This window comes from Elephas maximus, chromosome 15 (assembly GCF_024166365.1).
Source record: "Elephas maximus indicus isolate mEleMax1 chromosome 15, mEleMax1 primary haplotype, whole genome shotgun sequence".
In the NCBI taxonomy this organism is placed as follows: domain Eukaryota; kingdom Metazoa; phylum Chordata; class Mammalia; order Proboscidea; family Elephantidae; genus Elephas; species Elephas maximus.
This window is the reverse complement of record NC_064833.1, coordinates 38017726-38032498: the sequence shown is the minus strand read 5'-3', so window position 1 is coordinate 38032498 and position 14773 is coordinate 38017726. Positions and strand designations below refer to the sequence as shown.

The following is a 14773-nucleotide window of genomic DNA, read 5'->3' as shown; positions in this document are numbered from 1 at the left end:
AGTGCAAGATGCATAGAGAGAACATTAACATTAACTTTTAGAGGCCACTTAGGAAGTCTTTAGAGTCTTGAACATCCTGAAGAATAATCATTTCCTGTAAATTTTTCTGGCTTATGATCCACTTAGTAGTAGTGTACAAAACATCAAAATGTTTTCGGGAAAAGCATCTTCACTGTCTTCCAAGATATAATGAGCCCCAGTTAAAACCAAAAGAACAACCCTGTTGCCATCAAGTCGGTTCCAATGCATAGTGACCTTGTCATGACAGAGTAGAACTGCCCTTGTAGGGTTTCCAAGGAGTGGCTGGTGGATTCAAACTGCGGACCTTTTGGTTATGAGCCAAGCTCTTAACCGCTATGCCACCGGGGCTCCTAGAGTGTGTTTCTCACCTGAGATCATGTAATCCTGTGCAATGGATCGTCTTTGCTTTTGTTCCATTAAAGAGAATGATGTGCATATAACTTACTGTTCATCTGTCTGTAATTATTTAAAACATTGTCTATTGTAAAGTGACCATTTTTGAAGTAAATGAATTTATTTACATTCAGAGCTCTTTACCTTGGTATAATATTAATTTAGCTGCTTCTTTCTCAGTTAAAACATATTGTGGTACCTTAAAAGCAAAAACCTGTTGCCGTCAAGTCAATTCTGACTCATGGTGACCGTACAGGACAGAGTAGAACTGCCCCATAAGGTTTCCAAGGCTGTAATCTTTACACAAGGAGCCTACTATGTCTTTCTCCTGCAAACTGCTGACCTTTCAGTTAGCAGTTGAGCACTTAAGCGCTGCACCACTAGGCCTCCTGTTTTACCTTAGGCAAAGCAAAAATACATTTAGCCATCTTAAACATAAAACATAGTATTAGGTCATTTATTACTTAGATTTCTGTTTTCCGTGAATTATACATGTAAATATGTTATATTCTAAATAAATTGAAAATACATTCTTCTGACGTTTTAATTATAAAAATATTTTTCTCACTTTCCGAATTTCTCCCTTTCTTTATTGTGTGTCTGTTTGTAATGGAAGCCTGAGCTATATCCCAAAGGCAAAGGTCAGCAGAGAAAAGCATTTGGTGCAAGCCTTGAGTGGATAGCAGCAGCAGCATCAAACTAGAACTTAGAACTAATTTCTAATCCTTCATTGTATAAACTAGTCTTACAGTGTTTTTAATGAGCTTCTGCTTTGGGCCCTGGGATTGAACAGCAACTATATGTTCTTTGGGATTTGGGGGTATTTTGCATATAGTATTTCCCTAATCTTGAAAAGGGGAATTATAATTTTTTTACTGGTGAGAAGTCTAAACCTCAGAGTAATTAAGGCTTTTAGGTACTAAAAGATACACAAAATGAGGAAGATGTTGTCCTGACCCTCAGTAGTTTATATTCCAATGGAGGTTTTGAGATTACACACAAGTACACATGCACACCACATGTAACAAGAGATAGCATGTGAGAATTACATAAAAGGTATAAAGCTATAGTATGGGGAAACTTATCTTTCCTTAAACGTTGCTTTTCTGAAGTTTCATCTCAGCAGAGGAGATCACCTGGAAGATCTCAGCCAAAGACACCTGCAGGGCCTACCACGGCTGTACGTGCTTGAAAAATCAAAGAAAATGTTAAGCCTTAGGCTATCCTGTATGTACATATAAATCATAGCAAAAGGTTCAAAAATCATGACAGCTAAAAGACAAAGACTAGAGCAGACAAGCCAGAATCCTAATTAAGTAAGGATTCAAGTAAGTAGTTAGGATCCAGAGATGAAGGCAAAGCAAATGGGACAAAAACCATATGCAGAGGCATGGGATACACATGTACCAGGCAGATATGGATATCAGGATAAGGTACCAGAGTCAGTTAAAAATGAGGCATATTCAGCCTCAGCCAAGAAGTGTCATGTATATTTCCTGCTGAGCTAAAGCTATTCGTTAAACTGCAGTCGGGAAATCAGTAGTTCTGCAAGCGGGTGGGATGTGGGTGAACCTGGTCAAATGGGGAAGGTGAGGCCTGAGGATGTACTCAAAGTCAGTAGTAAAATTTGGTCTAGTATTTTAAGTTTACTTTGTAAACATGTTTTTTGAAACAAATCTCTTGGATACATTTGGAAAAAGTTGTGTTTTTATTGTAGTTTAGTACAGTCTTAAAATATTTATTTCTGGTATTTCTACCTGATATTTTTTTAGGTAAAGATATTACCAGAATTGATAGTAAGCCAGTATTCAGCTACTACATCATCATCATCATTGTCATCATCTGTCATTTATTAAACACTTGTTATGTGTCAAATATTGTGCCTAGTGCTTTACGTGCATTATCGTGTTTAATCCTCGCAGCAAACCTAGGAGAAGGGTACCATTGTTATCCACAGTTTAGCAGATGAATAACCAGGATTTAGAGAAACTTTAACTAGCTCAAGATCACAAACCTAATAATCTGTGTAGCCAGGATTCAGACCCGTTATGCAGCCTCACTCCAGAGCGTCTGCTCACAATTATTACCTCTGCTGCCCCCTAGGATTAAAGCTTTTGGTTTTTCATTTGAATTTAGATGATATAATAGTCCCATGAACAAAAGGAAAGAAAAAAATATAATACTTAAACTTTTTCTATTCAATTATTAATTATTTTAAATGATAAAATAGCAGAGTGCTTCTTTTTTAATTACAAAGATGATAACAATAAAATCTCCCAAATGTAGTACAGTATCTACTGAAATAATTTTATAGCTTCTAAAACTTTGATTTTTTTCATATAAATTAAATCTCCAAACAATATATAGAGAAAAGACTTTCATATATGTCTTAACTTGATATCAAATTCACTTTTAATAAATTTAGTGAAAACATATATAATACATTATATATATATGCATAGATAATTAACATATATAATGTTGGATACACCCATTGAAATGCTGTTCTAGGCAAAGGCTGAAGATATTCTTGTTTAAAGTAAATTACTTTTGGTATTTTAAAACAAAATTAGTTCAGAAAAAGAATGAAATGAGCTGAATTTTCTTCCAAATAAAATTACTATAAGTAAGTAATCTTCCTTTTAAAATCAAACACAACAGCACTGTTTACACAGATATTATCTGGGAAAAGGCAGCAATTTTTTGAAGAATTAATTTGTATTCATTTTGATAATTGAAATTTTATCCAATAATATGGAAATTTAAAGAGGACTACAAAAGCCAATTTCTCACCTAATATGAGTGTATATTTCTAGGCTAATAAGTTTGACTATTAAAACTTTAGGGAACCTTAGAAATAATCCTTTTATTTTACATTGGAAGAAAAGGATCAGTTATTAACTGACTCAAAAATATGTGGCCAGATACTGGAAGACCCGGGGAAAAAAGCATTATTTAAGTCTAATCTAAAGTTTATACTATACCCTGTTGCCATTCATTCAATTTATCATGGCCAAAATGTTTATATCTAATATTTGCAGTGAATTGTTATTTATAGGAGATTTTTAATTAGATAATGAATCTTGAAATTACAGTAAATTATTTATATAAGATAATCATTTTTCTAAGGCTTTGTGAAATTTGCCAGTATGTATGATTAGTTTTTTTTTTATGATTAGAAAAGTCTCCACTGCAAATTTGATCAGATTAGGGTGTTTCAGCACTGTGTTTGAAATGTACAGAAAGAAAATATCTAACAGATATTCTCTTAACCTAATAATAACCATATTTGATATTAGTAAGAATACTGTTATACCACTGGACATAATAATGGTTACATTTACATTGTGCCAGATACAATATTGTGCACTTAACATGTATTATTTCTAATTTTCAAAACAATCCTGCAAGGAAGATATTATTGTTATTATCTTTTAAACAGGCTCTCGAAGGTTAAATAATTTGCTCAGGTTTACACAGCTGGTAAGGATTTTGCTTAAACCTAGGTTTTCCAGATTCCAAAGTCTGTACTTTTTACATCCCAACATGCTGACTCCTAGTTACCTTTTGTTCTCAAAAATAAAAGAAAATTTTGTCCATTAGTTTTTACATTAAATGTATTTTATGAGAATAGGTTATTAACATAAAGTATTTATGATGGTTTTCGATTTACCAGAATATTTGAATACCCAGAACATCCTACACCCTGGCTGTGCCAGATAACTATCTAATTATTTTAATTCCAGGAAGTTTCAACTATTGTAAATAATAATGACTTTTTCTAGTATTTCTAGGACTCATCAAAATTCCAGCAATCATTTAAAATTAAACTTCTGTCTTTTCTCTTGACATTTCTAAAAGAGTTAGTGTTTTAATAATTAGATTTTTTTTTTATTATCTCCAGGTTTTCAGTGAAGCATAATGGATGAAAGAAAAACTTTGATGGCTACTAGAATTGGTTGTTATAAGTTACAACTTTTTAATACTCTTTTTTTCCAATTTTATTCAGATATAAAAATTTTTACTTCCTAATATCAAGCCAAATGTTTATTTCCCAGATTTTACCTAAATGCTCTTTCCTGAGGCCATTGCTGTTCTGAAACTATTTTAATGGTCCTCATTGGGGTGTGGTGACAATGTTCTAATTGCCTTTGCTAAAAACAAGGGATTCATATAAATTGAACTTTTCTTTTAGGATAATTGCCATTCACTTTTGTTTTCTATGCAACTGAGTGGGGTTTTGCAGTATCCTCTGTGGACAATTAAAGTGCTGAAATTGGAGAAAGCTAATAACTGCTTTGCGTGGTAATACTGACACCTTGTGCATATTTGTCAATCTGTGTTAACAGTATCGATCAGGATGGGATCCTCATAGAGGGGCAGATAATATTTCCACTAAATCTTCGGACAGTGATGTAAGTGATATATCTGCGGTTTCAAGAACTAGTAGTGCTTCTCGTTTCAGCAGCGCAAGCTACATGTCTGTCCAATCAGAACGACCAAGAGGAAACAAGAAAATCAGGTGAGTAAGGGGACGTTAGCAAAAATGTCTTCTAAATAGATTTTAGAAAGTCTTTATTTTTCCTTTGTACAACCACAAATCCTTTTTTCCTAAAAGGTTAATATATCATTGAGGCAGTAAGAACTCTGTATACATTACTTTTCATTGTATTCTGGGGGTATATTTTAAATTTCTTGCACAGAAAAAAATTTATGGAACTGATAACAGTTCTACTTACTAGATTATTTGAAATATATCAGTTTTTTTATGTTCGAATTAAAAATAATGTTGTTATTAATATATTTTTACTGAGCTTAAAATTAAAGTGGTGCTTAAGTGAAGACAAATAGAAAAGTAATATTTTGGGAGGTTTTTTTTTTTTTGCTGAATATAATTTAAAAGATTCCGAAAACATGAGGCTATTACCTTTTTAATAGGATACTCTCCCATCCTCCTAAAGTTTTTATAAATGCATGGAAGAAGTCTCAGCTTTTCAAGGAAATTTATAAATGAAATATATGTTAGTATAACTTGAATTTCTCACCTAACCTATATGTTTATGGGCACCTGAGCTAATTAACTTTTTTACTCCTATTGGGTTAAACATATCTAGAATGGAGAGGACACAGTCTTTCCCGTTGTTTCTGTGAAAGGTCATAAAGGAAAAATATTATTTAAAAACAATTTTGACACAGTGCTACTCTGATGTACACTGAAAAAAATTTTCAATTTTTAAAAGATGTACCTTTTAGTTAAGTTTTAATAGTTTTTCCTTACTTTCTGTTCAATTTCTTACTCATTCCTTTCTTGATTTTATTTCCTTTTTTTCTTTTTGTGTTTATTTGCATGCCTTCGGTTTGTGTTGCTTTCAAAAGACCAAAGGGAATAGAAGAGGGAGGGGAAGAAGGGGATAAGCATGAAGAGATAGTTCATAAGGAGGAAGAGGTAAAGGAAGAAAGAATTCATGAGAATGGGAAAGGGAAGGAGATTACAAAAACCTGTAATAAGGAGAAAAACAAAGAATCAGGAGACGAGGAAAAAACACAAGACATACCTGAGCAAGGGAAAGAAAAAGAACAGTGGAATAAAGAGGATTTGCAAAGGCGATTCTCACAAGATGATACCAGGTAAAATATTGCTTATTTATGTAGACATTTCCCATTAGTAAATAGTCCTTTTCCTACTCTTAAAAATGACTTTGCCATTTATATTTGGTTTATTTTTCTTGTGTTTCATCTACTTAGCTTCTAATACAACCTATTAATGTATTGGTAAATTATTATCAAGCATATTGATTTATTAAACAGTAGTCATTAATCTGTATCCACTAGCTCTGAGAGTCTGATTTATTTGGTTTACGAGTTCTTAATGATTAGTGAGTCAAATTTAAATTTCACTTTAACATGAATGACTGTATATCTTCCCCATTTGTAGAGGAATATGGTCTAAATATCTGAATGAAAAGACAAACTTGCAAATTTTTACCAGTAGTAAACACTGCTTCAGAGGGAAAGAGGACAAAACCTTTAAAATGAGGTTCTGAGGAGTCAGAAAAAATTGAGCCTAGTTAATAAGAAATATTATATGCTGGGAATGAGCTTCAAAAATGAGTGACAAAATAGGTAGCAAAAAGTAAGCATTATTCAGTCTCTGCTTCTTTTCCTTTTCATAGTTTTCTGGTGGATTATGGTGCAGTTACAGACCTGAGGAAGATTACAAAGCAGAAATAGTGTTCTTTGGTTCTCTGAAAAGATAGACGCCCCAGGGCTTATTAGAAAGCAAATGTGTTGGATTAGGATCCTCTTAGAAATTCATTCCAGCTAGAGAGGTGCCAGAGAAGCAACTTGGAACAGGAGATAAAAAAAGGAGATAAAGGCAGGCCAAAAAACCCAACCACCGAGGCATAAAAACAGCTACATGCTTTTATTTTCATAGCATAAGGCATAAAGTAAGAATAAAGCTAGTTTTACAGTGTTATACTAAAAGTCAAATCAACACAAGTATGTAATCCTTTTGCTTCAAAGGGTGTGTTGGTTTAATTACATCTATCTAAGACTGAGAATTGCAAATCATCTACATTTTGGAGGAATTGAGTTTTCTAGCAGTCTAGAATTTGACATTGTGTTAGTACAAAATCTGCTTGATAAGCAACACCATATTGTGAGCCAAGTTTTACTTTGTTATATCAAAACCCAATCTCAATTTGTGCTTTAATCATAATTAATGAGAAAGATAATTGGGGCTGACGTTTATTCCTTGGATACAGTTAGTTTAGTCAATAACAAAATAGTTTAGTCTATGACAATTCAGTTTTCCTCCTCGGATTGGTATATTTAACTATGTCTGTGACCTGTGAAAGTTGCTGTATAATGGTTAGGCACTAAACTAAGAATGAATCTTCAGTTAGGCCTACTTTGTGATTTGAGTATAAACCAGTAATTTTAAGTCTGTCTTCATTATTTATCTAATTTTTTAATAATTACATTGGCTTATTAAAAAGATGACCATTTTTCTGATTTCGGGGGCCTAGGATCATTCCATCATTAATTCACGGAGAAAAGCTTTCTGATATTTCCTTGGAAAGAGACAGTTTTCTTTCTTCCCAAAGCAGGGGAAAATGTGTATCTCTAGTGTGTTTTCTTCTCTATATACTGTATAGATAAGAACACCTGAGCCCACTGGTGTTTGCCTGGAGCGAAAAACCCATACTGGCCTATCTGGCTTGGAGGGCAGTGGTTTGGAAAAGATATAACCTTAAGCTCCTTGTATTTGAATATTACTTTCTTCATCATTTTCTTCAATAAATGAGCACTTTATTTTATAGGCGGAAGGGAAAGGTGGTATATCCCTAGCAATCTGATTTGTCAAAGCACGTACTCAACTTAAATAATTATATAATATTTCTGGAATTATAAATTGAAGGAAGCCATGCTGCTGTCTCTAGAGAACACATACTCCATAAGATGACATGAAGTATCAAGTGCAGTTGTTTGTAACACAATGTTGGTGTTATTCATCAGTTATCACAATGTATGATCTTGGATTTGCTTTTATTTCCTTGAATAAATCCAAAGAACTAATTCTGAGGGAACTATGTCTGACTGTTCCCAGCAAGATTTTGTTCTGGTAGTTGATAAACACAATCATAGGTTGCTTAACAGCTAAAAACAACATACGTGCTAATACAACATTACTGGAAATAATCTTATTCTAAAATGCACCGTTGACATTTTATGCCTTTCACTAGTAATCAAGTTTTGCACAGGAAGAAATTCTATTCTGACTTTAGAGTATAAGCAGTTATAGAAATGCTAATACTTAAATATTTTGTACCTATTGAGCTCCACATAATAAAACTACAATGAACAAAAGCCTTGTAATTACTACTTCCAGTGTAGTAATTAGATCTCATTGCATAATGCAGAATTATGCTGTTTGTGTTATAATAAGTCACATTAAACTAAGTCTGCTAAATGCACAAGTAAATTCAAAAATGTTTGTAAAATATTTGAATATAATGTTTTTCCTGATTCTAACAAATAATGCATTCATTATTCATGTATTATTTATATATAATAATCATTTAGATATTTATGTTCACAAACTCATATGTAAAAAAAGTCCATATATCATTAATCATTACATTTGCTAAACTTTTAAAAATACAAATATATATTTGTTGCTATAGTTGCTATTTAGATTGTTATTTTTTCTCACTCCGTGTATGTATGTTTCAAAATTTGTATCTGTTTACGTTAGTTGGTAAGCTAATATATCTGGTAAGCTGGTGTAAAAAAATGCTGATAAGTAAGGATAAATCATTCAACCAGTATTTATTCAGATAACTTCTCAGGCACTGTACTAAGAACTGGGTTCTAAACTTAAGTAAATCAGTACTTAAGTAAATCAGTAATGGAAGATATAACCAACAAGCATAGTACACCTGCTCCTTATATGTTGACTATCTCATTATCCAATACTTTGCATTTATGACAATAATAAAAAATGTACTATTTTGTGCATTAACAAAGTATGTCTGGCAGTAACTCTTTCGTGATCAATGGGACATATAGCACCCACCTACATTTTCCACCTTTTGGATCCAGAGAGACTTAAGTGTCCCACGTAATATTTTGTGATCTGATGTGGTTATCCCCCATTGTTGTATAATGACAGTTTTCACATAACAACCTGGTCTTTGGAACCTAACCATGTCAATAAGTTAGGAGTGGATGTATTGTCAAAACCAACCATGTTGGTAGCATTGTGTTGGTAATTCCTCATCCATTCTTCCTCCTATTCTGGGCACATAATACAAAACAAACAAAAAAAAGAAACCCTTTTTTTCTAAACTCTTAGTTCTCAGTCATGTTTCTAAATGTTATGAAATTACATTTCTGTTTTTTTTTTAATGATCAATAGAATAATTTTCAGTGACTCTTCTTGATATAGGAAATTTTCGTGAAAGGAAAAGATAATATCAGTGCAAATTTTCATGAATAGTTTGAGATTTAAGCCATCTAAATCATCTAGGAAAGATTTCTTGTAATTTTCAGAAGAGCAAGCGGGAATTATGTTAAATATTTAATAGCATTGCAGTTGATATATTCATTAGTCTTTAGATCAGAGTTAAAATGTGAAAACAAATTTACATGACCATGCAATATAATTTGATTCATATAGCCTGTTTATGCCTGTGCCTATGCTATGCCTATGTATGTAGTACATATTCCCCTTTGAAGGGGAAGCAGTGCGTGTCATGAAAATAATTTTGAATTAGGAATCTAAGATACTAGATTCTCATGCTGACTCTGCCATGTGTTCCTGCCCACTCTATCTGTCTGGGCTTTTTAGTTTGTCAAATAGAAGAATGGATGATTCACACTCCCCTTCAATACCTTAGATGAAGTTAGTACACAGGAAACAGAAAAGTAAGCATCGTCTGTTATACTGATAATTTGGCTTTATTATCATTAACTCAAGAGATGATTGATTCTGTACTAACCGCTGTAAAACAAACAGCTCAATGTAAGTTTCTGTCATTTAGCAGGTATTTCCAAGATCTCTGTGGTCAGTATTCAATACTGCGTTGGTCTAGTTGACAGTTTTTGGTTTTCTAAAAGTTTGTTTCAGTGCTAACTCATCTCCGAGGGCATACTGATGGACTTTGCTCTTCTGTGGATTTATTACCGGTGGCCTATATTTTCTTTTTTGTTTGTTTGCTTGTTTTTTAATTTCTCAATAAGACCATCTTCTAGTTAATACAGGTATTCCCTGACTTACAACGGGGTTCCACTCCAATAACTCTTTTCTAAGTTGGTTATGACCTAAGTTAAATACCCTTTTTTTAAATTTCCATTATTATTGCATTTTATCATCACTATCTTTTTTTTTTATCTTTATAAATTCTGGTCTTTGAACATCTGTGAGTGAACATCTGAGAATAACATCAGCCAATTATGAACTGCAACATTGTATGTAGTACATATTACTAATGATAAGATGTCCAAAAATAAAACAGATGGTCGTAAGTGTAATTTGTCATAATCCGAATATATTCTAAGTCAGGGACGACCTCTACTACTGAAAATCTTGCAAGCTCAAATAATTTCTACTCTGTTTTATGATGGTGCATAAAAATCCACTAAGAACTTTTTTTTTTTAATGCTGTTGCTTAAAAATCAATCCTAGAATTATGATTCTGTAAGTTTAAGGTGAAGCCCGGAAATTTGCATTTTTTAAATAAGAGCCGCAAGTGATTCTGATATTGGCGGTGTATGGATGCTATCCATTCTCTCTTTTAGATAGTTTAATTCTTTATGCCTAAACGAGGCTATTGGAAGCCTTCAACATTACAGTGTTTTAACTCGGACCCCAAGAGAATTGCCTTATTTGAAGTAGACTTACATAATGCCATCTCCTTTCATAGAGGGTTTTTTTTAAAAAATTGAGATATAATTCACATACATTAAAATTTACTCTTGTAAAATGTACAGTTCAAAGTTGTGCAAAATGTACAAAGTTGTGCAAGTACTATTGGTGTTACGTGCCGTCCAGTCGGTCCTGACTCATAGCAACCCCATCTACAACAGAACGAAACACTGCCGGGTCCTGCGACATCCTCACAGTCGTTGCTGTATTTGAGCCCATGTTGCAGGCACTGTGTCAATCTGTCTCGTCAAAGGTCTTCCTCCTTTTTGCTGACCCTCTACTTTACCAAGCATGATGTCCTTCTCCAGGGACTGGCCCCTCCTGATAACATGTCCAAAGTATGTGAGACGAAGTCTTGCCATCCTCGCTTCCAAGGAGCACTCTGGCTGTGTTTCTTCCAAGACGAACTGATTTGTTCCTCTGGCACTCTATGGTATATTCATTATTCTTTGCCAGCACTGAAATTCAAAGGCATCAGTTCTTCTTCAGTCTTCCTTATTCATTGTCCAGCTTTCACATGCATATGAAGCAACTAAAAATACAGTTTGGGTCAGGCACACCTTAGTCCTCAAAGTGACATCTTTGCTTTTCAGCACTTTACAGAGGTATTTTGCAGCAGATTTGCCCAGTGCAATGTGTCATTTGATTTCTTGACTGCTGCTTCTTCCATGGGCATTGATTGTTGATCTAAGTAAAATGAAATCCTTGACAACTTCAATATTTTCTCCATTTATCACGATGTTGCTTAGTGGTCCAATTGTGAGGATTTTTATTTTCTTTATGTTGAGGAGCAATCCATACTGAAGGCTGTAATTTTTGATCTTCATCAGTAAGTGCTTCAAGTCCTCTTCACTTTCAGCAAGCAAGGTTGTGTCATCTCCATATGACAGGTTGTAAATGAATTGTCTGCAAATCCTGATGCCGCTTTCTTTAGTCCAGCTTCTCCAACTTTTTGCTCAGAATACAGATTGAATAAGAACAGTGAAAGTTCATAACCCTGATGCACACGTTTCCTGATTTAAAGCCATACAGTATCCCTTGTTTCTCTTCCAACTACTGCCTCTTAATCTATGTACAGTTTCTACATGAGCCCAATTAAGTGTTCTGGAATTCCCATTCTTTGCAATGTGATCCATAATTTGTTATGATCCGCACGGTCAAGTGCCTTTGTGTAGTCAATAAACACAGATAGACATCTTTCTGGTGTTCTCTGCCTTCAGCCAAGACTCATCTGACATCAGCAGTGATATCCCTTGTTCCACATCCTCTTCTGAATCCAGCTTGAATTTCTGACACTATTTGCATGTCATATTAATGATATTGTTCAATAATTTCTGCATTCTGTTGGATCACCATTCTTTGGAATGGGCACAAATATGGATCTCTTCCAGTTGGTTGACCAGGTCTTCCAAACTTCGAGGCATAGATGAGTGAGCATCTCCACAGCTGCATCCATTTGTTGAAACATCTCAACTGATATTCCATCAATTACTGGGGCCTTGTTTTTCGCCAATGCCTTCAGTGCAACTTGGACTTCTTCCTTCAGGACTATAGGTTCTTGATCATATATGCCACCTCCTGAAATGGTTGAACATCAACCTGTTCGTTTAGGTACAATGACTCTGTGCATTCCTTCCATCTTCTTTTGATGCTTCTTGTGTTGTTCAGTATTTTCCAGTAGAATGCTTCAATATTGCAACTCGAGGCTTGAATTTTTTCCTCAGTTCTTTCAGCTTGAGAAATGACGAGCGTGTTCTTCCCTTTTGGTTTTATAACACCAGGTATTTGCACATTTCATTATAATACTTTACTTTTTTTTCTTGAGCTGCCCTTTGAAATCTTCTGTTAAACTCTTTTACTTCCATCATTTCTTCCATTCACTTTATCTAGTCTATGTTCAAGAGCAAGTTTCAGAGTCTCTTCTGACATTTATTTTGGTCTTTTCTTTCTTTCCCATCTTTTTAATGACCTTTTGCTTTCTTCATGTATGATATCCTTGATATCATCCCACAAACGCATCTAGTCTTTGGTCATTACGTTCAATGCGTCAAATCTATTCTTGAGATGGTCTCCAAATTCAGGATATGCTCAAGGTCGTACTGTGGTTCTCATGGACTTGTTTTCATTTTCTTCATCTTCAGTTTGAACTTGCATATGAGCAGTTGATGGTCTGTTTCTCAGTTGGCCCCTGGCCTTGTTCTGACTGATGATATTGAGCTTTTCCATTGTCTCTTTCCACAGATGTAGTCAATTTGATTCCTGTGTTTTCCACCTGGTGAGATCCACGTGTATAATCACCGTTTGTTGTTGAAAAAAAGTATTTGCAATGAAGAAGTTGTTGGTCTTACAAAATTCTGTCAAGCTATCTCCAGGGTCATTTCTATCACCAAGGCCATAGTTTCCAACTGCCGACCATTCTTTGTTTCCAAGTTTCTCATTCCAGTCACCAGTAATTATCAATGCATCTTGACTGCATGTTTGATCAATTTCAGACTGAAGAAGTTGGTAAAAATGTCCAGTTGCCTATCTTTGGCATTAGTGGTTGGTGCATAAATTTGAATAACAATCGTATTAACTGGTCTTCCTTGTAGGCATATGGATGTTATCCTATGGCTGACAGAATTGTACTTCAGGATAGATCTTGACATGTTCTTTTTGACAATAAATGCAACACAATTCCTCTTCAATTTGTCATTCCCAGCATAGTAGGCTATATGATTGTCTGATTCAAAATGGCAAATACCAGTCTATTTCAGTTTATTAATGCCTAGGGTATCAATCTTTATGTGTTCTTTTCCATTTTTGACGACCTCCAGTTTTCCTAGATTCATGCTTCATACATTGCATGTTCCCATCATTAACAGATGTTTTTAGCTGTTTCTTCTCCTTTGGAGTCATGCCACATCAGCAAATGAAGGTCCTGAAAGTTCCACTCCATCCACGTCATTAAGGTCAATTCTACTTTGAGGAGGCAGCTCTTCCAACTCCTATTTTGAGTGTCTTCCAACCTAAGGGGTTCATCTTCCAGCACTATATCAGACAGTGTTCCACTGCCATTCATAAGGTTTTCACTGGCCAGTTTTTCAGAAGTAGGCCACCAGGTTCTTCTTCCTAATCTGTCTTAGTCTGGAAGCTCCTCTGAAACCTTTCTACCACTGGTGACTCTGCTGGTATTTGAAATACTGGTGATATAACTTCCAGCATCACGGCAACACACAAGCCACCGCAGTATGATAAACAGACAGATGGGTTGGGGTGCAAGTATTACCATTATCTAGTTCCAGAACATTTTTATCATACCAGAATACTCCCTGTACCCATTAGCAGTTGCTCTCCTTTCTCCCCACTCCCCAGTTCCTGGTGATCACTAATCTGCTTTTTGTCTAAATGGATTTTGTCTATCCTGGACATGTCATAAAAATGGAATCATACAGGAAGTAGAAGGTTTTTATGTCTGGCTTCATTCACATGGACTAATGTTTTTAAGGTTCATCCATGTTGGAACATGTATTAATAACTTCATTTCTCTTTATGGCTGAGTAATGTCCATTGCATGGGTGTAGCACATTTTGTTTATTTATTCAATTGATGGACTTTTTTGATTATTTCCAGTTTTTGCTATTATGAATAATGCTGCCGTGAACATTTTTGTACAAGTTTTGTTGGACATGTTTTCAGTTACCTTGGGAATATGCCTAAGAGTGGAATTGCTGAGTCATGTAATAACTCTGTTTAACTTTTTAAAGAACTGCCAACTGTTTTCCAAAGTAGATACATTTCACACTCCCACCAGCAATGTAGGGATCCAGTGAGGCTTCCAGTTGCTCCATATCCTTGCCAACAGTTGTTATTGTCCATCTTTTTTGTTATACCCACCCTGCCAGTACAAAGTGGTATCTCATTGTGGTTTTGATTTGCATTTCCCCT

The 14773-nt window shown here is 34.6% G+C and overlaps 1 protein-coding gene across 28 annotated transcripts in view; it reads left to right on the top strand.

The window, feature by feature from the left end:
- RIMS2 (regulating synaptic membrane exocytosis 2) overlaps positions 1–14773 on the top strand; it is a 647490-nt gene that overhangs the window by 526360 nt on the left and 106357 nt on the right. For 27 of the 28 annotated variants that reach the window (XM_049853946.1, XM_049853942.1, XM_049853937.1 and 24 more), the window contains one exon: positions 4764–4936. In XM_049853946.1, the coding sequence (XP_049709903.1) occupies positions 4764–4936 (173 nt within the window). Of the gene's footprint in view, positions 1–4763; positions 4937–5899; positions 6043–14773 lie in introns of those variants that run through there. The other variant, XM_049853953.1, reaches the window with a different exon arrangement.